The sequence below is a fragment of the Cricetulus griseus genome, chromosome 4, assembly GCF_003668045.3.
Source record: "Cricetulus griseus strain 17A/GY chromosome 4, alternate assembly CriGri-PICRH-1.0, whole genome shotgun sequence".
In the NCBI taxonomy this organism is placed as follows: domain Eukaryota; kingdom Metazoa; phylum Chordata; class Mammalia; order Rodentia; family Cricetidae; genus Cricetulus; species Cricetulus griseus.
In genome coordinates, this window is record NC_048597.1 from 102641601 (window position 1) to 102669487 (window position 27887).

General features: G+C 42.4%; 1 protein-coding gene across 4 annotated transcripts; it reads left to right on the forward strand.

Annotated features, from left to right (window-relative positions):
• Positions 1 to 5225: 5225 nt before the first annotated feature.
• On the forward strand, positions 5226 to 26626 carry Rnf34 (ring finger protein 34). 4 transcript variants are annotated; one of them, XM_035443309.1, is made up of 7 exons: positions 5238 to 5365; positions 12613 to 12697; positions 15701 to 15919; positions 18976 to 19383; positions 23818 to 23928; positions 24163 to 24364; positions 25712 to 26626. In XM_035443309.1, exons 3-7 carry the CDS (start codon positions 15716 to 15718, stop codon positions 25900 to 25902), a joined length of 1116 nt encoding a protein of 371 aa, XP_035299200.1. In that variant the 5' UTR covers positions 5238 to 5365; positions 12613 to 12697; positions 15701 to 15715; the 3' UTR covers positions 25903 to 26626. The 4 variants fall into 4 exon arrangements, with proteins under 4 accessions (XP_027269827.1, XP_027269829.1, XP_035299201.1 ...); XM_027414026.2 differs by lacking the exon at positions 12613 to 12697 and having other exon boundaries at positions 5226 to 5365; XM_027414028.2 differs by lacking the exons at positions 12613 to 12697; positions 15701 to 15919 and having other exon boundaries at positions 5226 to 5365.
• Positions 26627 to 27887: the final 1261 nt, after the last annotated feature.

Sequence of the window (27887 nt, forward strand, 5' to 3'; positions counted from 1 at the left end):
GCCTGTAAAATCTTCCCTGCTTTCTTTCTTTGACTCTGTGGAAAACCACTGAAGTTCTGTCTGTTTCAGTGTTAGTAGTTTTCGCTTACTCAGCAAAGCTTCAAAGCATAAGCTGCCAGTTGATATTCATGGCCTCCATTTTACAGTTGGAGAAATTTTTTATAAAATATTTTATTCACTCTTGAATAATTTGTGTGTACATGCATATGTATATACATAAATATACATTAATATATATACATATATTATTTTGACCAGATTGCCTCCCATCTTCTTCTCTTTCCTGTCCCTCAAAATGAACCCCTTGTACCTAGTCTCTCTTGTACTCTTTATATTACCAGTATGTGTGTGTGTGTGTGTGTGTGTGTGTGTGTGAGTGTGTGTAAGAGAATGGGAGTGCACATGCCACCGCATGCATGAGGAGGCTAGAGGACAATTTATATGAGTTGGTTCTCACCTTCCAACATGTGGATTTCAGGGACTGAACTCAAGTAACCAGGCTTGGCAGCAAGCACCTTTTCCCACTGAGCCATGAGCCATGACACTGACTCCCACTGAATAGATTTTTGTTATCTATTTACAACATTGCCACTTACAAACTTGGGTTAAACAAGGATTTCTTTGTGTGTGTTTGCTTTTTGTTTCTTTCTTTCTTGAGAAATTGTCTCATGTATCCCAGACTGGCCTTCAATTAATTCACTGCGTAGCCAAGGATGCCCTTGAATTTCTGACCCTCCTGCCTCTCCTATCCCCAGTGTTGGGATTATAGGCCTACATTGCCACACTTGGTTCTATGTAGTGCTGGGGTTCTAAACTAGACAAGCACTCTACTAACTGAGCCACATCTCTGACCCCAAAGATAATCTTTTAAATGATGAATTTTATACAACAACTACAGAAAAGATGGATTACCTTGTCTTAGTTAAAATCATGAGAGTGACCCAGGACCCCATAAAACACAGCAACTTGGTTTGATTCTCACACATTTTGGTCGGCTTCACATTAGTTAAGCAGCCACATGCACCAAGCTAACAGTCAGTGTAACTCAGATGAGGGGTGGGTGGGGCTGGATAGAGTAAGACAAGTACTAGAGATAAGAATGCAAGAACAGAGCTGGTCATAATACCAGCACTTGGGAGTTCGAGGCCAGCATGGTCTACAGAATGAGTTCCAGGATAGCATGGGCTACACAGTGAAACAACCTTGTCTCGAAAAACAAAAACAATGACAAGAACAAAAGCCACAAAAAAAGCATGAATGTAGAGAACCATTAAAACTGGGTGAGGGGCCAGGCAGTGGTGGTGCACACCTTTAGTCCCAGCACTCGGGAGGCAGAGGCAGGCAGATCTCTGTGAGTTCAAGGCCAGCCTGGTCTACACAGCGAGTGCCAGGATAGCCTCCAAAGCCACAGAGAAACCCTGTCTCAAGAAACCAAAAACAAAACAAAAAACAAAAACAAAAGTGGGTGAGGGGAACATAGGGACTCACTATTCTATATCTATCTATCTATCTATCTATCTATCCATCCATCCATCCATCCAAGGCAGGGTCTCATTATGTATTCCAGGCTAGTCTGGAACTCACTATGTAGACCAGGCTGACCTGCAACTCAAAGATATCTATCTGTCTGTTCCAGTCTCCAAAGTGCTGAGTAATGATACTCTTTTATTTCATATATGATTTGAATTTTTTCAAAATGCGACTAGTTTAGCAAATTGCTAAATGACTTTGAAAGAAATTCATAATGTATTCCACTCATGAATTTCTTTCTCTTTTAGACAGGGTCTCACCTCTGGCTGCCCTGGAACTCACCATATAGACCAGGTTGGCTTGAAACTCAGAGATCCCCTGCCTCTGCTCTGCATCTCAAGTCCTCAGATCAAAGGTGTGCACAACCATGCCCAAGCTATGAGTTAATGTCTTTAAGAGGGTGAAGTGATAAACTAAAAATAGTTAACTTTCCACCCTATTGTCTTACGAGCACATGATTTTGAAAGAAATATAATATTCAGTAACTGGAAAAGATTTAGATCATGGCAGTTTACTTCTTTAACGTGAGAGAGATTTCAAATTATTTTTTATTTGTTTTGAGACAGGATTCCCTGTATGTTCCCAGGCTGGCCTCAGACTCCCAGATTCAAGGGACCCTCTTACCTCAGTAGCTGTAACCACAGGGACATAACACTGCACCCCCAAGTTGATTGACTTTCAGCACTTCATAAAAATAAAGATTTTTTTGCTTTATGCATATATTGACACATTGTGGGTAGCCAATAAATATATTGTAGTTATATTTTATTTATTAATTAAAATAAATATAATTTTAAACAAAAATAAATAAAATGTCTGAAATCCCAGAAGTAGGGGTTCGATCTAGGGATCTAGGAGTTCGAGATCAGCTTCAGCTTATATCAAATTCAGAGCAGCCTAGGCTATGAGAGACCCTGCTTTACTGCCCCACAAAACAAACAAACAAAAAACCAAAAATAAAAACATAACCCACTACCCAGAGAACAATCCCACTATACCCTAAACAAATAATGGAGCTACAATAAATTATCTCATGTGTCTTAGCAATTCTTTTTATCTCTGAACTACAAAGTAGTATTTTATCATTAGTTAGCAAAGCAAATTTTCTCAAACTATAATTGGTACAATTAGCATGCAGTGGAAAGAAAAAACGTTTTTATATGGAGAATGAAATGAACAAACATTCTATCACATAACAAATCTCTTTTACTGAAAGAGTAAAGTTTCATAACCAGTAGTATTAGCTAATCACTGTAATCCTAACACTGGAGAAGTAGAGGCAAGAGAATCAAGAGTTTAAAGTCTCTTTACCTATATAGCAAGTTGGAGGCCACCCTGGGATACATGAGACTCTGTCTCAAAAAAAAAAAAAAAAAAAAAAAAAAGAAAAGAAAAGAAAAAGAAAAAAAAAAAAAACTTACTGAGCACATCTTTAATCCCAGTATTTAGCAGGCACAGGCAGCATAAACTCTGTGAATTCAAGACCAGCCCAGTCTACTTATCGAGTTCTAGGCCAGCTAAAGTTATAGGATGAGATGATATCTCAAAAATAAATAACAGACTAGAAAAATGGTTCAGTGGTTAAGAGCACTGGCTGCACAATGCAGTGCATGTGTGTCTATACAGGCAGGTAAAACACCCATACACCTAAAAGAAAATCAATCTAAAAAAGACATTAACTAAATAAAGAAATATGAAGTTTCTCAAGTCTCAACTCCAAGTAGTTAGGAATCATCGTCTCACTTCCACAAGCCAGGTTTAGAACCTTTTCATCCTCTAGAAAGAATGAGGCCGAGGCAACACTCAGTGGTAGAGCACAGGTGTAGTGCTCTGGGTTTGTTCCCTAGCACCAGGGGGAAAAATACTCCATGGCAAAAAGAAACCTCATTCCCAATGGTGGTCACCTGGATGCCAAGGATGGAACTCAGGTTCCGGGTTTTTATACAGTACACATGTTGCTGACTGAGCCATCTCCTTAGCTCCACAAGCAAATGTTTATTGAATTTTCTTTGCCTCAATGATAAGAAAGAATAAGTACTTTTTAATAGTTTCTGTTTTAATGAAGCTCAGCTGCTGCCACTAACATGGGGGATGACCAGCTTTCTGGGATTTCCCAAAGAAGAAAACTTAGGTTTATCCTAGACAAGAAATTACATTATTTCAATAGAAGTTGAAGAAAAAGTAAGCTTGACAGAGTGAGTCCAAGGAAATGGCTCCCTATGCTTTGTTTTGTTTTGTTTTTTTTTTTTTTAGACAGGGTCTGACTATGTAGAACTGGCTGGTCTGGAATTCAGAGATATGTTTGCCTCTGCTCCCCCAGTCCTGGGATTAAAGGCCTGTCCTACGGTGTCCAGCTGTATGAGTGTTCTACCAAATAATACATCTAAGCAGGTCTGTTAGAAAGGAATAGAACAGGGGCTGGAGAGATGGCTCCATGGTTAAGAGTACTGTTACTCTTGAATAGGACCTGGGTTTGGTTCCCAGAACCCACATAATGGTTCACAATCATCTGTAATTCAGTTCCAGAGGACCCAACACTCTCTTCTGGCTTCCTTGGTCACTGTACACATGGTACACAGATACACATGAAGGCAAGATCATACATGCAAAGAATTTTAAAGTGTTTTTTTGTTTTGTTTTGTTTTGTTTTTGTTTAAAGTACTAGAGGCCAGGCAGTGGTGACCCATACCTTTAATCCCAGCATTCAGGAGGCAGGAATCAGGTGGATCTATGTGAATTTGAGGCCAGCCTGGTCTACTGAACTAGTTCCAGGGCATCCAAGGCTATGCAAAGAAATCCTCAGTGTGTGTGTTTGTTGGGGGGGGGGTAGTATAGCACTGCTTACTAAGAAGGAATCAACATCTTCAAGTCTAAAACTTCAGTTATTATTTTGAAGTGAGAGAAAGAAGTATAGGAAAACCAACTAATTAAAGTTTTAATTCAGTGAGGCTGAAGAAATTGATACCATCATTTGTCACTGTTTCCCTGCCTCCCAAGTCAATTTGAAGGGATCATGTGAATTCCTTCAAAGGGTTAGGATTTGGGTAATTCCGAATATTTAAAAAGTCAATTGGGCCCAGGCGGGAGGGCACACATCTTTAATCCGAGCCGAGGCAGAGGCAGGCAGATCTCTTTGAGTTCGAGGCCAGCCTGTTCTAGCTAGGACTGCCAGAGAAACCATCTCAAACCCACTCTCCCCCCCCCCAAGCTAAACAATGACAAGCAAAAGAACAATCGGGATTCAATTCAATTCAGTAAACCTTATTAGTGGTTCTTCCTACCGTGTGATACACCTCTCCTTGAGGTTCTCATAAGGTGGGAATGTGGGAATCTAGAATATTCGGAGAATAGGGTAAGCCCTGAGGCACCGCTTCGCAGATCAGAACAAAAGCCTCCAAACCAACCGCTTTTCCCACTTCACCATAGTCGTCTAGGCCTCTGGCAGGGAAACCTAGCCACCCAAAGTACGAAGCCAATTCAGTCTCAGCAGCTTCTCCTAGGAGAGTAGCTGCGTCGGACCCCGCCCAGCCCCGCCCCGCCCCTTTTGCTCTCGAGGCTGCGTCCGAGGCCCCGCCCCTTTCCTGCCATTTCATTGGCTCTGGTGACCGGCCCCCCGAAAAACTGTTTCTGATTGGTGAGCTTCTCCCTCCGCTGGGCGTCTTCCCGGGGCGTGAACCGAACGTGGCCACGCCCCTTACGTCGGGACGCTCAGTCGGCCTCGGGAGGCGCAGCATTCGCCGCCTTACAAGGAAGGAGGTCCGTTGTGTGAGCAAGCTGCTATGGTGCTGAGTTCCCGGGTAGAGTCGACCGAGCCGGGGCGGTCGCGGCCATGAAGGTGAGGGGCTGGCGGAGCCGGGAGGCCCTCCTCGCCTCTCCTGCGCGCCCGAAGCACCTCCTTTTTCCTCCGTCTCAGCGGTTGCCTGGAGGGTTCCTGGGAGACCACCACTGTGGGGGGCGCCCCGACCGGTTCCATCCGGTGAGGCCGGGCTAGCGGACCCGCCCGAGCTCCCACAGCGCCCCCCGGCGGCCTGGCCAAGGAGGAGGCGAGTGGCCCTGAGGTTACAGCCTGCTGGGCCCTGTTCCCCGGCCCTGTGCGTTTCTCGGGGTCCGGAGCTTTTCAAACCGCTAGAGCTCTCCTTAGGCCTCGGTGCTTCTGCCCACGGCCGTGCCCTCTGCCTCCCCGAGTCCTTGAACTAATCCAGATGTCGTCCGGAGCATCACGAGACAGAAGGCAGAGAGAGCGGTGCGGGGAGTGATGAGACTGGGGTCAGGGTAACCCGGCTAGAAATGTCAGGGGTTGGGGGTCCCCTCAACAAGGAGTTCTTCCATGGGTTTAAACGCTGGGGCCGTGACCTAGAGCGCTAGATGTGTTTGCATCGCCACTAGGTACGCAGCAAGTAATCTGGCAGCCTTTCTCCCAGGTGGGAGTGCGAGCGTGGGAGCATCACTGATAGAAGTTTCAGAAAAGGGGAGGGGGTGTGTGTGTCTGATTCTGGCCTACTTTGGGGAGATGGTTTTTCCTCAACTTAATCACAGAGAATTCTAAAGAGTCCGCGTACAACAATCAATTTAGGTACTGATTCATTTGACCAAATCAAAGCAAGTGGTGTGAGTCAGGAGGTGATGATACCTCTCCTGACAGAGACGGCCATACTCATCTCATTGAAGAAGTGTGTTGGCTTTGGGCTTCTAGATGAACTCGACCTTCACAAAGTGTCAAAGATGTATTTTGGCGATTGAAAAGAGTAGTGTCAAGAGGCTAGAGAAATTCAGTGTTTGTCCAGTTTCTTCTTTGTCAAGAGGGAGTAGAAGTAATTCAAAATATAATCCCCCTCTTTAGGAAAGAGTTTGCCAGTTAAAATTAAAGAGACAAGGTAGTCATGGTGGCACGAGCCTGTAATCAATGTTTGGGAGGCTGAGGCAGGAGGATTGCTGCAAATTTGAGGTCACCACTTGCTATTGTTTTAAACAATAACAAAACCCCCCAGACAGATAGATCCCAAGTAGCCACATTACAAACCACAATAATATAAGATGTGAGTGTGTGAACAGCCCTCAGAAGCAAGAAAAATAATGATATCTTCGTTGTTGCATATCTGTAATCCAGCATTTGGGAGGTAGAGACATGAGTCAGGACAATTAGGCATTCCAAGCTAATCTTGGCTTCATAGTAAGTGTGTGGCAGCCTTGTACTACATGAGATTCTATTTCAAAACAACAAGCTCCCTTGCTACTGGAAGCAGTGAAGATTTTTGGAATAGGTAACTTTTTGTTTTGAGATAGGGTCTTGCAGTGTATCTGGCTTGGAACTGAATATGTAGGGTGTCCTTGAACTGGTCAGTGATCCTCCTGAGTGCTTGCATTGCAAATGTATGGTCTTGAATGTAAAACACTGGAACTAACTTAAAAGGGGAGGATACTGTGAGAGTTCTAAAAAATTGTTTAAAAATGTTTTAAGGTTTGTGTGTATAAGAGGTATGTATGTATGCATGGGCACCATCTGCATGCATGGTGCTCACAGAGGTCAGAAGATGGCATTAGATTCCCTGAACTGAAGTTAACACTGATTGTGAGACACCTTGTAGGTGCTAGGAACTGAACCTCTGTACGAGCAATGAGTGCTCTTAACTGCTAAGCCATCTCTCAAGCCCCTTAAGGGTCTTGTTTTGTTATGTTTTTAAATTTTGTTTTATAGGTGTGAATGCATGTATGTCTATGCACCATGAGCATGCCTGACGCCAAAGCTGTCCAGAAGAGGATGTCAGATCCCCTGGAACTGGTGCTAAAAATAGTTGTTAGTCACTATGTGGGTGCTAGGAATCAAACCCTAGTACTGAAAGGGCACTGAGCCATCAGCCCTCTGTGAGAGTTTATTTTTTTGCTTGCCAGTGTAGTTATAAAATATCACTGCAACTTAGAATATTGTTTTTTCTCTTTTGTTTTTCAAGACAGTTTCTCTATGTAACAGTTCTGGCTGTCCTGAAAACCCAGGCTGGCTTTGAACTCTCAGAGATAGCCTGCCTCTGCCTCTCCAGTGCTGGGATTAAAAGGGGGAGCACCACCATCGCCCGGCTTTTTGGAGACAGAGTCTCACTAAGATATTAAGGAGAAAAGGGTGAAAATAGTATTAAGAGCCAAATGTTCCTTTTTTTTTTTTTCTTTTTTGAGACAAGGTTTCTCTGTGTAGTCCTATCTGTCCTTGAACTCACTCTGTAGACCAGCTTGGCTTCAAACTCACAGAGATCTTGACTCTGCCTCCCACGTACATGTGCCACCATGCCTGGTCAAGTATTCCATTTTTATTTTTTATTGTTTTGGTTTTTCCGAGACAGGGTTTCTCTGTATTGTTTTGGAGGCTGCCTTGGAACTTGCTATGTAGACCAGGCTGTCCTCGAACTCACAGAGATCCGCCTGCCTCTGCTTCCCGAGTGCTGGGACTAAAGGCGTGCGCCACCAACGCCTGACTCAAGTATTCCATTTTTATTTTTTATTTTTTTGGTTTTTCGAGACAGGGTTTCTCTATGGCTTTGGAGGCTGTCCTGGAACTAGCGCTTGTAGACCAGGCTGATTTCGAACTCAGAGAGATCCGCCTGCCTCTGCCTCCTAAGTGCTGGGATTAAAGGCGTGCGACACCAACGCCCGGCTAGTATTCCATTTTTAAAAGACAAAAATCAATGTGTATTCTGGCTCACTATACACAATCCCAGCTCTAGGCAGGTGGAAGCAGGAGGGTCAGTTCAAGGCCATCCTCCACTGAATAGCAAATTCAAAACCAGCCTTGTTTGTGTGAGACCCTGTCTCAAAAAGTAAAAAAGAAAGGAAACATCCTAAATATGAGAAAGGCAACATGTGTGTATAGAGCACATATTATTGTAAAAGTATATCAATTTGAGCGTCAGCAAGATGACTTAGAGAGTGAAAGCTCTGTTGTGCAAGCCTTGTGACCAGAGTTTGATCCCTGAACTCATGTAAAAGGTGGGAGGAGAGACCAACTTGACAAAGCCGACCTCTGATACCCCCTACACATAATGCACATACACAATAGTAGTAAACATTAAAAATATGTTGAAGTGACCATTACCTTCCCTAAAAATGTTACATTTTAATGGTTAACATTGTTTTAGGATGTAGGTTAGCCATTTAAGCAGTGAGCTTCATGTATTTGTTTTGAAGCAGCAGTTTCAGTAGGAAGTGATTCTAAAGTTTGAATATTGTCTTTTTCTCTCGGTTCTGTAAGAAAGTTTAACTGAAATTTAAACCATAAAGCATTCATTTGTATCACTTACTACTGTTGCTAAGATTAGAAACCTTTTTTTTTTTTTAAACATTTACTTATGTATACAGTATTCTGTCTGCATGTATCCCTGCATGCCAGAAGAGGGCACCAGCTCTTATTACAAATGGATGTGAGCCTCCATGTGGGTGCTGGTAATTGAACTCAGGACCTTTAGATGAGCAATCAGTGCTCTTAACCTCTGAGCCATCTCTCCAGCCCCTTGAAACATTCTTTCAACACAAGGACATTGGAATTTTAGCAAATTGAAATTTATCCAGAATTTACAACAAAAACCTTTAGTCTCTGAAGAGATGGGCTCTTTGAGGAAGCTTTGAGAAGAGAATCCCACCAGGTGATGGTGGCACACACCTTTTAATCCCAGAATTCGGATGCAGAGGCAGGAAGATCTCTGTGAGTTCGAGGCCAGCCTGGCCTACAAGTGAGTTCCAGGACAGCCAGGACTACACAAAGAAACCCTGTTCAAGAAGAAGAGAATCTCAAGCCAGGCATCATGGCCGGCACATCTAATCCCAGCACTCAGGAGACGGAGGCAGGTGGATCTCTATGAATTTGAGGTCAGCCTGGTCTACAGAGTGAGTTCCAGGGCAGCAGGGACACTGTCTCAAAACACTAAAAATATAAAGAAAAGGAGAATCTGTGTCTGGTTCTTTTGTAACTTCTTAGAGTACTTGATAAAAATTAATATTTTGTATATGAAAGTTCTAGGTTCATCCTTTACTGGACATCATCATCATCACCATTTGGATTTTCCAGACAGGGTATCTCTATGTAGACCAGGCTGGCCTTCTGAGTGCTGAGATTAAAGGTGTGCACCACCACTACCACCACCACTGGGCTAGGATAATATTTAATAACTCCCTTTGGAGTTAATGGTCATACAGTAGACTCTTAGGAAATGTCATAATTTCTGTTTGTTTAATTGAAAGCAAGTGACTTAAGTCATTTAGTTTTCATACCCATCAACAACTCCATCTTCTGCCCATTACCTCTTCCCCATTCCTCTCTCTGTCATTTAATCTTCATAGAAACCACATTCTCTAGTCTGCCTGGTTATATTGCATTAAATGGAATCTTTAAAGAGATCACATTCTAAATCAGTATACTATGAAGCTAAAATTCGTAATAACTTTTGAGTATTTTGGAGCTTTTTTCCTCTTACAAAGTGTATTTTACATCCTGTATATGCACACACAAGAGAGGTCCATACAGTGAGGTCGTTAAAACTGGCACTGGGAGAGGGTTGGGTCCATTCTTAGAAATACTCAGAATATCTTAACCGCTATCTGCAACTTACACACACATAACATTTATTTGGGGATTGGGTTTCACTGTGTAACTCAGGCTGTCTTGGAATTCACTATGTTCAACAGAAGAACATTCAGACTCTTAATCACTATCTTTCCAGCCCTCTTGAGATTCTTCTAATGGAAAATGAAGTATTGGGTTTTGTTGTTGTTGTTGTTGTTGTTTTTGAGGTAGTGCTTCACCATGTTCTAGGTTAGCCTGGAACTTGCTATGTAGACCAAGCTGGTTTTGAACGCAGATTCACCTGCCTGTCTTCTAAATGTTGTAATTAAAGGTGTGTGCCATGCTGTCTGGCTTCAGTCACCTTTATTATTATTTTTATTTTTTAAACTTTATTATTGTGCATGTGAGGCCTAGGAGGGAATGCACATGAACCACCATGGCTAGAGTGTGGATGGAGATAAGAGGACAAATTTTGTGGAGTTGGTTTTCTCCTTCCACATTTACCTGGGTTTAGGGATCAAACTCAGGTTATGAAGTTTGTGTGTTTAATACTTTTATCCTCTCAGCCATCTTACTGACCTAAAAATAATTTTGTTTTGTTTTTTGAGACAGGGTTTCTCTGTGTAGCCCTGGATGGATGTCCTGGAAGTAAGTGAGTGAGTGTGTGTGAGTGTGTGTGTAAGTGTGTATCTTAAGTGTGTGTATGTATGTATGTATGTATGTGTGGTTTTTTTGTTGTTTTTGGTTTTTTGAGACAGGGTTTCTCGGTGTAGCTTTGGAGCCTGCCCTGTCCTGGCACTTGCTCTATTGACCAGACTGGCTTCGAACTCACAGAGATCCACCCACCTCTGCCGCTGTCTCCCAAGTGCTGGGATTAAATTTGTGCACCACCACCACCTGGCTTCTAAAAATAATTTGTAACAGTGCCTGTTTTTGACAGATTAGGCCATCAGTGACCGTTTTCCAGTGTTGAAGATTTCATACAAGAAAACAAAAGTTCGGTAGGAAATTAAAGCTCCAGGATGATGGCGTCAACTTTTATCTCAGCACTCAAGAGGTAGAGGCAGGAGAATCTGAGTTCAAGCCCAGCCTGGTCCACAGACTTGAGTCTCAGGACAACCAAGACTACATAGAAAGATCATGTCTTGAAAAATAAAAACAAAATAAAAAAGTTGGCAGCAAAGAGTAAGTAAAATGAAAGAAATCACTATACTTCAGTGAAGGGAACTAATTTGAGGATCCTATTAAATTGACATCCTTAGCTAATCCTTTCTAATATATAGCTATCTTATACTTTTTGAAAGTATTGGGGGGCCATAAAGGGAAGTCAAAAAGTAGGCTCAGGAATCTTGAGGGTTGTTTTCTAACCAAAATTGTTTAAGCAGGAAGAAGGACTCTTCATTTAGACCCAGAAGGCCTTGACCTTGTAAACACTGGCTATATATCAGAATTACTTGCGAGTTAAAGAAAAAAAAATTTGTTGCCTGAACTGTGCTCTAGAGTAGCAAAATCAGAAGGCCCCTTGTATTTAAAAATGTTTAAAATTACATTTGTTTGTTTGTTTGTATGTATTCCACAGCACTGACACCCTGGGGGAGTTGGTTCTCTCCCTCCACATGTGGGTCCCAGGGATTAGGTTCAGGTCATCAGGCATGAATAATTTTTAAGGCTTTGTGGTGAGTCTAACATGTTGAGAACTACAGTCGGTGTCAGTTTCACAGATTGAGGCAATTACTTAGCAGGTGACAACAGTCGCAGAGGTTGGAAACTAAAACTACCTGCTTCCAAGATCAATGGAGGTCAGATTACTTAAAGAAATCACCTCAGCTCTGGGGTGTCAGAAGACACAGGGCTTAATATATACGTGGAAATTATATTTTTTCATATACTCTGGGTGGGAATGAAGGATAGCCCAGACAGGACTAGTGAATGTGTATAGATGTTTGAACTCTGAACTGTCAAGTAGGTTGGAAGAGTGCAGGTGCTGTTCTCAGAGAAGGGAGCATTGTAGGTTTACCTTTTCTGTGCTGCTAAGAGTATTCTCTTAGTGCAAGAGCTATTTTCTTATTGGATGTGTTTGACCAAAGTTCATAGATCCTAACGAGGCTACAACCTAGATTTTTCACTGTTTTCTTTCCTTCTACTAGGATTTGTGGCTGAAAATAGTAATTTGGATCTGCATTGTACTAAGTAAGGTTATGACAACATAGTTTCGACTGGGAAGCTACGGGACTTTTTTTGTTTTTATAATGAAATAGTTAAGTCTTTGGTGTGTGTGTCTGTGTGTCTGTGTGTGTTTATGTGAGTGTGCATGTGTATAGGCTAGCAGGAGCTTTGGGGTTTGTTCCTCCTATATGGTGGTGTGAATGAGAGTAGCTTCAAAGGTTCATAGATTTGAGCTTTTAATCACCTGGGAATGGTGCTGTTTTAAAGGATCAGGAGGTGTGGCCTTGTTGTAGGAAATGTGTCAGGGTGGGCTTTAAGGTTTTAAAAGTCATGCCAAGTTCAGAGTCTCTCTCTATCTGCCTATTAATCAGGATGTAGCTCAGCTACTGCTCCACTACCTGCCTGCCTGCCACCATTCTCCCCACCATGATGATAATGAACTAAACCCCTGAAACCGTAAGTGAGCCCCCAGTTAAATGCTTTCTTCTATAAGAGTTGTCTTGGTCATGGTATCTCTTCACAGCAATAGGACAGTAACTGTGATTCTTTGTGATGTGGAAATTGCCAAGAAGGCTAGGCTGGTTGGCCAGCAAGCCCCAAGCACCTGCCTGTCTCCTCCTAGTGCTGGGATTATAGATTCACTATATGCCCAGCTTTTTCACTATATAGTCGAGTTATTTACTTAGTATTTTGAGACAAACCCTCCTGTAGCCCAAGCTAGTCTCAGTTTATTGTATAGCTAAGAATGCTTTTGAGCTCCCTATCCCAGTTGCTGAGATTACAGGCTTGTGTCCTCATGTCCTCCCCTGGGCTTTGTGTGTGTTGGGGGTTCCATGGGATAGAGTGTAGTAGGTTCCTGTGTTGTGCCTATAGGCAAGTGTTTTACCAACTGGGCTATCTCCTCAGCCTTTGGTGTTCTTATGATTATTTTTTTTTTGTGGAGGATGCAAAATAAATTCCTGCTCTTTCATGGAAACACAAGAAATGGGACTATATGGTTATCTTCTAATAATGGAATTTACCCACAAATTATACATATTTTCTCAAATAGGTCATCTGATCCATCTACTAGAACTATATAGTTTTTTTTTTTTTTTGGTGTATTTTTACACGTATGTGTGTATGTATTTAGAAACCAGAGGTTGATGTTGGGTGTCTTTCTTGATAGCTTTTTACCATAACATTTTTTTTTTTTTTTTTTAGATTGAAGATTTAAGCTGGGCAGTGCCTTTAGCACTGGGGAGGTAGAGGCAGGCAGATCTCTGTGAGTTCAAGACCAGCCTGGTCTATAGATCAAATTCTAGGACAGGCTTTCAAGCTATCTTGAAAAAAAAAACAAAAACAAAAACAAAATGGAGATTTAAAAGAACTTTGCTGGGAATATGGTCGTGTATTTAATCCCAGTACTTAGGAGACATAGATAGGTAGCTTTCTATGAATTGCAGACCACCTTGGTCTGCATAGCTAGTTCCAGGCAAGCCAGGGTTACACAGTAAGAGTTTGTCTCAAAAAAAGGGAGGGAGGGAGGGAAGAAGAGAAGGAGGGGAGGAGAGAGAGCGCTTTCGGTTGGACATGATAGCATGCATCTTCAATCCCAGCACTCAGGAGTCAGAGGCAGGGGAATCTCTGTGAATTCAAGTTGTCTTGGCCTACATAGAGAGTTCCAGGGTAGCAAGGACTACATGGAGAAACCCTGTCTCCAGGAGAGGGAGAGAGCACATGTAGCTTTCTTTGGAAGACTGCTGACTTATTTTTTTTTTTTTTTTTTTTTGAGACAGTGTTTCTCTGTGTAGCCCTGGCTGTCCTGGAACTCAATCTGTAGACCAGTCTGGCTTCCAACCCATAGAGATCCACTTGTCTCTGAGTGCTGGGATTAAAGGCATGCACCACCACATATGGCCAAATCTTTGTTTTTTTCTTTGAAGGAACAGTCATTTGTTTGGCGTCTTGTGCTGTTGTATATAAGCAAACCATGACACTAGAGTCTACTATAGGAGCTCCTCATTATTTTTCTTGGCTTTTGAAAGCAGCACTGTCTTGAGAATTACAGATGTGAAGCTTAAGTTGGTGATGCAGGTCCTTAGACAGTTGAACCTTGTGTAACCCTTCTTTCTCTTCACTTGAATGACCTCTGCTGTGAGAACATCAGTAACACTACAAGTTGCCTTTCAAGTTTTTTTTTTTTTTTTTTTTTTTTTTTTTTTTTAAGCTAGTTGATCAAATAACATTTGTTAGATAAAATAAATGGAACCACTTGTGGTATTGTCTGGTACCATGTTAGCTAATACCTCAGGTTCTTTGACTTCCACTATATCACATTGTTTAGGTTCTAGGATATATTTCAGTAGGACATGGGAGCCAGGCAGTGGTGGCACACGACTTTATTCTCAGCAATTGTGAGGCAGAGGCAGGCAGCTCATTGAGTTCAAGGCCAGCCTGGTTTTACAGATTGAGTTCTAGGGCAGCCAGGGCTACACAGAGAAACCCTGTTTTGAAATAAACAAGCAAACTCTGCTGGTCCCAAATATTGTACCTTTTATTCTTTAAGCATGGGAAAATAGCTTTGGTCTCACATTTGAAAATTTGTATCTGTTTCAGACAGGCTTGCTTATCACATTTCTGAGACTAATGAAAAAGGAGACAGAAGAGCCCTAGTTGCAGCTCTCTGGTACAGTGCTTTCCAAGCAGGGGTCCATTCCCAGCAACACAAAAATAAAAAGAAAACAAAGATAAATTGTTATAGGTGATATAGTGATAACATATTCTGACTGAGAATAAAAAAAAAAAAAAACTCTAAAAGAAAATAATTCAATGAAGAGGCAAATGCCCTTTATTTATGCTTTGTGAGGTCAAGTGTTTTGGCCATTGGAAATATGTTTAGTACTTTTGTCCTGAAAAGGTAGAGTAGCTTCTGTCTTAAAAGTGCTTTCCTTAATGTAAATGAATATATTCTTTAGAAATTATGTGGGGAATAGAGTAGAACTCAAAGAAAAAAATAAATACATGAGATACTTTAAAATCCAAAGAGCTGCTGATGTGTGTGCATAGTCCACACTTTTAATCCTAGCACTCAGGTGGATTTCTGGGAGTTCAAGGCCTGGTCTCCATAGCAAGTTCTAGGACAACCTACATCAAGGTCCCTATTGAAAAACCAAACCAAAACAAAAAACCTTAGAGAGCTTTATTTGGTATCCGGTTGGTTTTTGTCATGCTTAGGATGGGACTCAGGACCTCAAGCATGCAGAGTAAGCACTCTCCTGTAACTGAGCTCTATTCTTCCCTGTTTTGTTGTTGTTTGTTTAAAATCCTCTGGAAGAGCAGCCAGTGAATGTCCTTAACTTTGGAGCCATCACTTCAGCCACACTGCTTGGCTTTAAACTATGCATTTGTGTGTTTTTTTGTTTTTGTTTTTGTTTTTTTTTGTTGTTTTTTGTTTTTTGTTTTTTGTTTTTTTTTTAGGCGGGTGCTACTTCTATGTGGGCTTCATGCTGTGGGCTGCTGAATGAAGTCATGGGAACTGGAGCTGTCAGAGGTCAGCAGGCAGGATTTCCAGGAAGCACGGGGCCATTCAGATTTACACCAAGTTCTGACTTTCCCACCTACCCACCAGCAGCTACTGAAGGGCCCAATATAGTTTGCAAAGCGTGTGGACTTTCATTTTCAGTCTTTAGAAAGAAGGTGAGTTGGATGGAATATTGCATACAAATAACACATGGGGGGAAAGGACAGACATAGATAATTCTTTTTTTTTTTTTTTTTTCCCCTGAGACAGGGTTTCTCTGTATTGTTTTGGAGCCTGTCCTGCAACTTGCTTGGTAGACCAGGCTGGCCTCGAACTCAGAGAGATCCGCTTGCCTTTGCCTCCTGAGTGCTGGGATTAAAGGTGTGCACCACCAACGCCCGGCCTGATCATAATTCTTGTTTGTATTATGTTGAATAGATAATCCACTTAATAAAAATATTAAAAAGTTTGTCCCATTTGGAAATCTATGCAGTAAGATTCTAGTTCTGTCACATTTTCTGGGTCGTCTTCACTGCTTTTCCTTCTGTGTGTGGATCTTTACTTCTGACCCCTCATTCCTGGTGATACTCTCATTTGAAGCAACAGATGTAATTTCTGTGCTTTTTTTTTTTTCAGCAATTTTTTTTTTTTGAGACAGGGTTTCTCTGTGTAGCTTTGGAGCCTCTCCCGGCACTCGCTCTGGAGACCAGGCTGGCCTCGAACTCACAGAGATCCACTGCCTCTGCCTCCCAAGCGCTGGGATTAAAGGTGTGCACCACCAACTCCCGGCTTCAGCAATTATTTATTATAGAAAGGTACCATGTTTTAAAAATTTTGTTTCTAACTTTTTTTTGTCTTGCAGAGCTGGTAATAAAGACTGTGGCCTTATTATACATGCTAGCAATGCTGGAGAGATGGCTCGGTGGTTAAGAGCACTGGCTGCTTTTCCAGAGGTCCTGGGTTCAATTCCCAGCACCCACATGGTGGCTCATATTCTAGCAGGTGCCCTTTCTACTGCTCCTTAACCTCTCCACCTTTCCCTAGCCCATCCTTGACCATGTTCTTCCATTAATTGTTTTTGGTTTTTCCAAGACAGGGTTTCTCTGTGTAGCTTTCTAGACCAGGCTGGCCTCAAAATCACATAGAACCTCCTACCTCTACCTCCATTAATTTTTTGTTTTGTTTGTTTGTTTGTTTTGCTTTTTAAGACAGGCTTTCTCTGTGTAGTTTGGGAGGCTGTCCTGGCACTTGATCTATAACCCAGGCTGGCCTTAAATTCACAGAAATCCACCTGCCCCTGCCTCCCAAGTGCTGGGATTAAAGGTGTACGCCACCACTGTCTGGCTAGTTTTTAAAATGTGTCTTAGGTTGGCTTCAAACTCCCCACTGTCCTTTTGCCTCAGCCAAGTACTGAGATTACAGCATGAGACATTACACCTGGCTCCTGACCCCCACCCCCACCCCACCCCCACCTCTCTAAATCTATCATCTTTATTCTTCTCTCATATATTACATCCTAACCATAGTTTCCTTTCTCTCACCTCCCCCTTTCCCCAGATCTACTCCTCCCTTTCCTTTCAGAAAAGAGCAGGACTCCAAGGGTATCGCTCAAACACAGCATAACAAGTTAAAATAGGCTAGGCACATACCCTCATCAAGACTGGACGAAACAACCCAGTAGGAGGAAAAGTCCTGATCATATTTTTTTCTTTTCTTTTTTTAAATTTTTTTGTATTTTATATGCATTGGTGTTTTGCTTTCATGTATGTCTGTGTAAGGGTGTTGGATCTTCTGGAACTGGAGTCACAGACAATTGTGAGCTGCCATGTGGGTGCTAGGAATGGAACCCAGGTCCTCTGGAAGAGCAGATAGTGCCTTTTTTTTTTTTTTTTTTTTTTTTTTTTGACTCGAGACAGGGTTTCTCTGTGGCTTTGGAGGCTGTCCTGGAACTAGCTCTTGTAGACCAGGCTGGTCTCGAAGTCACAGAGATCCGCCTGCCTCTGCCACCCGAGTGCTGGGATTAAAGGCGTGCGCCACCAACGCCTGGCTGCAGATAGTGCTTTTGACCACTGAGCCATCTCTCCAGCCTGACCATATTCTTAAAAAAAAAAAAAAAAAAAAAAGTGTGTGTGTGCATGCATGGCACTTGTGTGCATGCAGGTGCACTCAGAGGCCACAAGAGGATGCTGAATCCTCTGGACCTGGAGTTAGAGGTAAGCTGCTCATGGTGCATTGGAAGAGCAGGAAGGACTCTTAACCTCTGAGCCATGTCTCCAGTTCTCTGACCATCAACCTACCTACCTACTTTTTGTGGTTATGTGTGTGTGACTGAGTGGATACTGCATGTGTGCAGACACATGATTAGCTCAGAGAGCATGAGACACCCTGGAACTGTAACCATATGTATTTGTGAGCTATCAGACATGGGTGCTGAGAACTGCATTTGGATCTTCTAGAGGAGCAGCCAGTGCTTTCAACCACGAGTCATCTCTGGCCCAGTATTCTTAACTTTTAAATAAGGGAGTTGGCTGTGATTGGCTTGTACCTGTAATCGCATAAATGGAGAGGCTAAGATAGGACACACAGTGTCCTAGGCTAGTTTGAGGTATTGTTGAGAGACCCTGTTGTGGGGATGGGAGGGGCAATGAATGACCTAGTATTTGTGAAAATTTTAAAGAACTTAGGCTAAAACTTTTCCTTCCACAGGTCATGTTGCAGTCTGATCACTATAATCCCTTGGAGTGCATAAATGAGAGTGTTAGCTTGCAGAAGAGGACACATCTGAGTGTCTCTCCAAGGTTCTCTTCTGAGATGGCTTAGATTATAATTAGAGCCATATTGGCTGCAGATTTCTGCACTAGAGGGGCCTTCTGTGTCATTGGGTTACGTTAGAGGCCAGTTTCCTTTCTTTTTATGTTAAACTTTTTCCCTCCTCTTTGCTGAGAAAATTACCCACATTGTGGTTCAAGTCAGCTCTGTTCTGCTAATTATATGTTTGTTCCAAGGGGTGGAAACGTTTTAATTCATTAACACGAGAATGTATATTTTTCTTAAAGTGCTGTATATTTGAGTTTTGTGAATCTAAGCTGCTCTAGCGTGATTGGTTTTGTGAAAAATAGGGTGGTGTTATGGGACTGCACATGGACCAAGGTTTCAGTTCTAATACAAGACAAAAGAAGAGGGTGTTTTCATAACGGTTTATGCGTTGTGTTGTTGTCTGCTCTGTCTTTAGCACGTCTGCTGTGACTGCAAAAAGGACTTTTGCTCCTTTTGCTCAGTTTCACAAGAAAACCTCCGCAGATGTTCTACTTGTCACCTACTCCAAGAGACAGCCTTCCAGCGCCCTCAGTTGATGCGACTGAAAGTAAAGGACCTACGGCAGTATCTCCTCCTCAGAAACATACCAACTGACACTTGTCGGGAGAAGGAAGACTTGGTAGATCTAGTACTGTGCCATCGTGGACTAGGTTCAGGGGATGACCTGGACTCAAGCAGCCTCAATTCCTCACGCTCCCAGACTTCTAGTTTTTTTACACAATCCTTTTTTTCAAATTATACAGCCCCCTCTGCTACTGTTTCCTCCTTCCAGGGAGAGCTCATGGACAGAGATGGGACCTTCAGATCAGAAGTTCTGGCACAGGTAGGATGGTGTAATTGATGACCCTAAGAGCCTGCTATGTTCACTCTTGTTTATATGTGGTAGGGATTGTCAGTGCTGGCATTGCACACCTGCCTGATGTTTAGCCTCTGTGCTTAGGTGCTCAGTGCCTGGAATCCAGTCTGAAGTAGCTCATGAGTTTCTTGTATCCTGTCTTGTATGGTTATATAACTTGTATAGTTAACTGTTGGAGCAATAAACAAAAATGTCAGTGACCATAAAAACAATCAATAGTAATAACCAATGACCTTGATGAAGGGTAATTGTTCTGACTTGCTTTTATTTGAGAAAGGGCTCTACCTCAGGGTAGTCTCAAGCTCCTTGTGTAGCTGAGAATGACCTTAAAATGTATGTATTCATTCGTGTGTGTACATCCTTACCTGCTCAGTTGTTCTGTATCCTATGTTTTGAGATTGGGTCCTTCACTGACCTGGGGGTTACTGATTTGACTAGGCTGACTGGCCAGGAAGGCTCAAGGATGTTCCCATCACTGTCTCTAGTGCTGGCATTATAAACAGGTACTCTTCACTTTGCTTTTTGTATGAGTGCTGGAAATCCGAACACAGGTCCTTGTAAGCAAGCATTTTAATCATCTGAGCCCTGACTTTGAACTTCTGGTCTTCCCAGCTCCACTTTCGTGCTGGGGTCAAAAGTGTGCAGCATTATAGCCTGGGCTTAAGTGGTGCTGGGGATTAAACCCAAGAGTGTGTATACTAAGCAAGCACTCTTTTTAGTTTTTTGAGTCAGGGTTTCTCTGTGTATCCTTGACTGTCTTAGAACTCGCTCTGTGGACCAGGCTGTCCCCAAACTCACTGCCTGCCTCTGCCTTCCGAGTGCTGGGATTAAAGGTGTGTACCACCACTGCCTGGATAAACAATCACTGAGTTATATCTATTACAAAATTACCTAATTTAAATAACAAAAATAAATGTACTTATTTAGTATAATTAGAATGTTATCCTAGGGGCTAGAGAGATGGCTCAGTGGTTAAGAGCACTGGCTTCTCTTCTAGAGGTCCTGAGTTCAATTCCCAGCAACCACATGGTGGCTCACAACCACAATAGGATATGATGCCCTCTTCTGGCATGCATACATGCAGAGCACCCATACATAAAATATAAATAAAATTTAAGAAAAACAAAAAATACTATACCAATGATTTTCTGAGCATCAATCATAGTTGGATAACATGCAGGGATTACAACTCATAGTTTGTTAAAAATGGTAAATTAAGCGGGAGTGGTGGTGTAGTTCCAGCTACTAGGGAGGCAGGCACAGTAAGATCTCATGAACTCAAGAGTTTCAGGCCAGCTTGGGTAATTAGCAAGGCTCCCACAATAAAAAACTCCTAAGACATGATGGACAGTGGTGGCACACACCTTTAATCCAAGCACTTGGGAGGCAGAGGTAGGTGGGGTCTCTCTAGCAGGCTTTCTCAGACAGCCAGCTCCAAATAATGACATGGAGATTTATTATTAGTTATGAATACTCAGCCTTATCTTGTGCTTGTCCCACTAGCTCTTACAACTTAACCTGTTTCTCTTCATCTATGTTTTGCCTTGGGCCTTTTTACCTTTCTTTCATCCTGTATGTCCTTCTCTGTCTTTGGCTGGGCATCTCTTTCTCTTCTCAAGCCTAGATTCCTCTTCCTCCTTATTCTCTCTGCTCATCAGCCTATCCGTTTACTGCCTAGCTATTGACCGTTCAGCTTTTTATTAGACCAATCAGGTGCCTTAGGCATGCAAAGCAACACATCTTTACATTTGTAAACAAATACATCATAAACAAGTGTAACACATCTTTGCCTAGTTAAGTAATATTCCACTACATATCTCTGTGAGTTCAGGGTGGCCCTGCTCTACACAATGAGATCCAGGACAGCCAGGGCTACACAGAAAAACCATGTCTCAAAAAAAAAAAAAAAGAGGCTGGGCGTTGGTAGCGTACACCTTTAATCCCAGCACTCGGGAGGCAGATGGATCTCTGTGATTTGGAGGCCAGCCTGGTCTCCAGAGTGAGTGACAGGATAGGCTACAAAGCTACACAGAAAAACCCTGTCTCGAAACAACAACAACAAAATACAATTAAAACTAGATGTGTGCTGGGTGTACTGGTGCATACCTTTAATCCAGCATTTGGGATACAGAAGCAGGCTGATGTTTGAGTTAGAGACCGCCCTGTATACATAGTGAGAAGACCTTGTCTCACAATAAACAAAAAGCATAGAGGTGTGAGAGCTGGATAGATGGCTTAGTGATTAACAACCCTTACTGCTCTTGCAGAGGGCCCTGATTTGCTTATCTGTATCCACATTGCTGTTTACAAGTATCATAACTACAGTTTTTGGGGAATCTAATGTCCTCTTCTGTCCTCAGAAACTGTATACATGTAGACAACCATTCACATAATATAAAAATACATGAAATAAATACATGTAGACAACCACACACACAAATCTTAGCTGGGTGTTGGTGGCGTACGCCTTTACTTTAATCCCATCACTCGGGAGGCAGAGGAAGGCGGATCTCTGTGATTGAGGCCAGGCTGGTCTACAGAGGGAGTTCTAGTACAGGCTCCAAAGCTACAGAGAAACCCTGCCTCAAAAAACTAAAATAAATAAATGTTAAAGTACAGGCATGACTGGGCATGGATATACTTATATCCCAGTACTTATGGGATAGAAGCAGGAAGATTGATTTAGCTGCTCTCCAGATATTCATAATTGGGATAACACCAAGACCATAGTTTTATGATTTTCTCAAATGAGAACTTTCATTGTTATAAACAGATGTATCTGACTTGTGCCACTTTAGGAATACATGACACCATTTTTGGGGGAGGACATAGGTGTCACAGTGCTGTAATGTGACACCTGATAGGGTGAAATACTGGAACCAACCTAGATTATATGCTATGGTCAAAAGATGTCATCAAGAGTGGTGGTATACACCAACAATTCCAGCATTTGGAATGTGGAGGCAGGAAAGAAATGACTTAATACATGTGGGTGCTGAGAGTTGATCCTGGGACCTGAAGAGTAGCTAGTATTCTTAACTGCTGAGCAATCTCTCCAGTCCCAAAAGAAAATATCTGAAAAATGTGAAAGGTATATAATCTAAACTGTTGATTAAGGATTTTTGTTTTGTTTCTCTGAGACAGGGTTTTTCTGTGTAGCCCTGTTGTCTGTCCTGGAACTCAGTCTGTAGACCAGGCTGGCCTCAAACTCAGAGAACCACTTGCCTCTTCCTTCCAAATGCTGGGATTAAAGGCATGCACCACTACTTCACTTGTTTTTTTGAACATTGATTTGTGTGTGTGCAAATTTGCATTTGCTCAAACCCTAGTAGGCTTATGGATGTCGGAGGACAACTTGTCAGTATTGTGGGTTCAGATTCAGCTGTCAAGCCCTGCCAGGCACCTGTGTGCACCCACTGAGCCATCTCACCAGGTATTTTTTTTTTGTGGCTCCAGTTAAACCAGCTATTTTCAGGTCCTGATGATGCGGTGCCACCCCACATTCTTAGTGGCTTTGTTTTAGAACCTTTCTCAGGTAGTCAGTACTCAGATGTTAATACTCAAATTCACACATACAGAGGAACTTGTATTTTGAGGTAACTTTATGGAAGGTGAGTTCATGAAGAGCCCAACTTCTAGAGAGGCTAGCCAACATTCAGGATCCAAAGAAGACATGTATGCCAGGCTTTGAGTTTTTTAGTTTTTTTTTTTTTTATTACTATCTTACTACCTGTAGATAGGTGTTTTGCTTCCACGAATGTTTGTATGCCACGTGTGCTCTAGTGCCTGTGGAGTTCAGAAGAGGCTGTTGGAGCCCCGCTGGACTGGAGTTAAAGATGGTTGGTTGTGAGCTGCAGTGTAAGTGCTGGAAAGTGAACCCAGGTGGCAAGTGCTCTCAATGCTGAACCATCATCCCTCCGGTCCCAGGCTTTTTGTGTGTTTTGTCAGGGTCTCACTATGTAGCCTTGGCTGGCTGGCTGGCTGGCCTACAAGTTCATTGTAGATCAGGCTGACTTATTACTCAACAGAGATCGCGTGCCTTTGTCTCCCCAAGTGCTAGGATTAAAGGTGTGCTCTGCTTGCTCCACCTACCTGGCCCTAAGGTAATCTTGAGGATCAGCAGACAGTTTCTCTCTACAGAGAAGCAAAAGTTGATTAGAAAAGCCTGATTAGGGGGCTGGAGAGATGGCTCAGAGGTTTAAGAGCGCTGACTGCTCTTCCAGACATCCTGAGTTCAATTCCCAGCGACCACATGGTGGCTCACAACCTTCCATTATGAGATCTGGTGCCCTCTTCTGGTGTGCAAAAATACACGGAAGCAGAATGTTGTATACATAATAAATAAAATCTAAAAAAAAAAAAAGCCTGATTAGTAATCAGTTGGATTTGTCATGTATATAGGTTCAAAGTGAAATAGCTTCAGCAAACACAGATGATGATGATGATGATGATGATGATGAAGATGATGATGGTGATGATGATGATGAGCAAGAAGAAAACTTGGAGGAGCAGGTAAAACTCCTTTGAAATTGCTTTCCCTGATAAATGCATGTGGCAGAAAAGAAGATGCTGGACTTCCTCTTGGTCAGCCAGGACATTTTTTTCTAGTTCAGCTGTAGAACAACACTATATTAAAACACCTCGGGGAACTGAGGAGTCTGGGGTGAGCATCCAGGGCCATGGAGACCAAAATCGGAGAGACACCTAGACTTTCAGGAACAAAGGTAACAGATGTTCTGATTTCAGAACCCAGGGCTCTCCAAGAAGAAAGTGAGAGCCTCGCTGTCTGACCTGTCAAGCCTTGAAGAGGTAGAAGGGATGAGTGTGCGCCAGCTGAAGGAAATCCTGGCTCGGAATTTTGTCAACTATTCTGGTTGTTGTGAAAAATGGGAGCTGGTAGAGAAAGTTAACCGGTTGTACAAAGAGAATGAAGAAAACCAAAAGTCATGTAGGTTTATTTTTCTTTTTTTTCTCCCCTGAGTACCCTTTTTGAGCTTTAAAAACTGGGTTGTTCTTTGTCATAATTAAGTCAAGTTTAGCTAGTATGGCAATGCATGCCTGTGATCCCAATACTCAGAAAGCTAAACCAGGAGGGTAACTAGCTGTCAAGACTCAAAAATAGAAAATCATTGGGGCTGGAGAAATGGCTCAGTGCTTGGGAGCATTGGTTGCTCTTCCTGAAGATCTGGGTTTAATTCCCAGCCCCCACACGGCAGCACACCACTGTCTTTAATTGAAACCACAGGGGTTCTTACAACTTTACACAGACACACATGCAGACACCAATGAGCACCAAATACAACTTGGGGTTGGGGAGATGACTCAGCATTTAAAACCTGCTGGCTGCTATTCTAGAGTACTTTGGTCAATTCTCAGTGCCCACATGGAGGCTCCCAACTCATTTGTTCAAGTTTAGGGGACCCAGTTCCTCTTCTGGTCCCATGGGAGCCAGGCATTTAGGTGGTACATAAGATACAAATGATAGCAAAACACCCATAATACCAAAAATTAAATAAATGGATTAATGTTGTAGGAAAGCAATATACCTTTTTTAGTCACTAGTCACGTAAGCCTTTAGTTACGTAAGTCTGTTTTTAGAGCTGCTAAATAGTCTATTACTTGACATGGGCTTTGAGACAACTATTGCCAGATGAACCCAACAATCATCTGTTGAATCTACTTATTATCCATATAATAAAGTCCCTCTTGCTGAAATGGGACTGTCCCATCTTCTTGGTCATACAGCTGGAACATCCAGCTAAACTCCTACTTGTGATCCATGTGAGGAATATGGGTTGGTGTTTGTTTTTCTCACTTGAGACAAGGACTCCTGTAGCTCAGATTCACTCTGTAGTTGAAGATGGCCTTGAACTTTTCATCCTACATTCCAAAGTGCTAGGATTACGGGCATGTACTGTCGTGCCTGGTGTATACAGTGCTGGGAGTCAAACCCAAGACTTGACACAAGCTAGGTGGGTACTCTACCAGTTGAGCTATCCCCAGCCCATTTCTTTTTCTTAAATGCAGAATGAGTATATCCTTATCACAAACCCTATCTATTATAGCCAACATTTATGGAACATTTTTAGCTGGTCTTCTGCCTCATATTTCTTCCAGAACCCTGAGATACACATCACATCTAGTGCAAGAAGTGGAGAGGTTAAGGGACTACTTTCTGTTATAGCACTGGGATGGTAATGGGCCTGTGGTGGTTGCTCAGAACATGGTTGCTTGGCCATGGGCAGGGAGCAAGGCCAGTGGCCATATCCAGAGCCCCAGCTCTGTTTCCTTTCAGATGGTGAGCGGATGCAGCTTCAGGATGAGGAAGACGACAGCCTGTGCCGAATCTGCATGGATGCAGTCATTGACTGTGTCCTGCTGGAGTGTGGGCACATGGTCACCTGCACCAAATGTGGCAAGCGCATGAGTGAGTGCCCCATCTGTCGGCAGTATGTGGTGCGAGCTGTGCATGTTTTCAAGTCATGAAAATTGAGGCCCCCTGAGTGGGACACTCCCGTGACTATCCCAAACCTACCTGAGTGCATAAAAGGGACTGAAAACTTACTGTTCCGAGGCAGAAGCTATTTTTAAAAATTATTTTCATTACTGACTGGGACAGAAAGTTCATCCTAAATTGAAGAAACCTGGGCTGTGCCATAGGCCTGTCTGTCTGTGAACACATGGCTTTCCCAGCTTGTGCTGGGTTTTATCACTTATCTCCCAGAGCACTAGTTGCTGAAGTCAGACTGTTCAGTGTGGATATTTGCTCTTGCTCTATGGAGACCACGCCCTGTCTCTATATTTTCCCTTTATCTTGTGTTTGAACTTACTTTCTTTGATGTGAACTCACGATTCACTAGTGGGCTAGTGTGGACTATACTGAGCAGTGGCTACTCTGAATGTTCACTTTATTAGTCATATTATTTTAAATGCTAATATTTAATGAATGTAAGTTTCCACATTGTTGCTATCTCTGCATTTAAGCATAATTGGGAGACAACTGACATTCAACTGCCAGAGCCTCAGATAAATATGTCCATTTTTGTTCAGGTACAGCTTTTAGTAGCAAGGGCTGCATCTAGCTTTATCTTAGAAGTGTGTGTGTGTGCTAAATTCCTTACTAACATGTAATCAATTTACACTTTTGTATAGTGATTTAGTGCTACCTGCTAGTAATTTCAACTTTAGGAATAAAATTAGATTAAAAGGCTGCTGTAGTTTATATTGTCTCCTTAAATTTTGAGCTTATTTGCATTTAGCTTGAACAGGCATCAACTTCCTGGTGTAGCACCTCTCTTCAGAAGAGAGATGACGCCTTCAGAGACCATCTTTGCTGCTCACTTATAGCCGTGTTTACTGTGACAAGGTATTGTTAGGTACTTTAAGGTTTTCTCAATCCCTTCCATCAGCCTTGGCTGGAGAAGTTAGTCTCTGAGCAAGTTAATAGCTTTGTCTGAAATCTCAGCTAGGCTAGAGATCATACTATTATTACTAAGCCCCATAACATCATAACACTGGGATGGAGGAGGGGACAGACAACAGATTTCAAATTTAATTTTAATGCTAAGGGTTTTTTTTTGTCTCAGAGGGAAAAAAAACAAAACAGGGTTTCTCTGTGTAGCTTTGGAGTCTATCCTGGCACTCGCAAGGTTTTTCATCGTGTTGAGTGCATGTAGCAAATAAGAACTTGAGATCAGTGGCTTATGTAGAAGGGTTCTTATAGGGCCAACTTGAGTCAGGGTTTGCATTTGGTTAAGAACAACTGTCAGTCATCTTAATATGATGTGAAATATACAACTTTGTGTATATTGGAGGCAGTCCATGGTGAATACCAGGGATGACTGCTTACTTTTTATGGCAGAGGGAAAACATTTCTTCTGGAAGCTGCGTATGGATAAAGTTCTAAAGATCCACAGCAGAATAGAATGAAATTTCCTCATTCTTGTCTTCACAGTAGGAAAGAATGTAATTTGAGGCACCATGGAATCTTCTTCTGTAAATACCAGGTTCCCTTAATGGACTTACTTTCCAGTCTACAAGTTCAGAATGACCATAGCAGGTATACTTCCAAGTTATGGTCTTTCCACTACTTTACCAGCTGTGTGTATGGACCTTGGAGCACCTGTTTGTAGCATGTGATATACACTGGCTTCATCTGAAGTTAGTTTAAAACTATAGAGAGGGCTGTTGAGATGGCTCAGTAGATAAAGGCACTTGCCATGATCTTCATGATCAGAGTTCAAGCCTAATATTCCACATGGTGGAAGGAGAGAATCAATTTTCACAATTTTCATGTGAGTCTCTGTGTTTCCCCTGGTTGTCCTGAAACTCAGATGATTGGCCTGCCTCTGCCTTCTGAGTCCTGGGATCAAAGGCATGTACTGACACCACGTGGCAAAGATGGGTGCAGCTATTTTATTTGGAGGTTGAGAACTAAAACTGAGAACTAAAACTACCACAGAAAGCCTTTA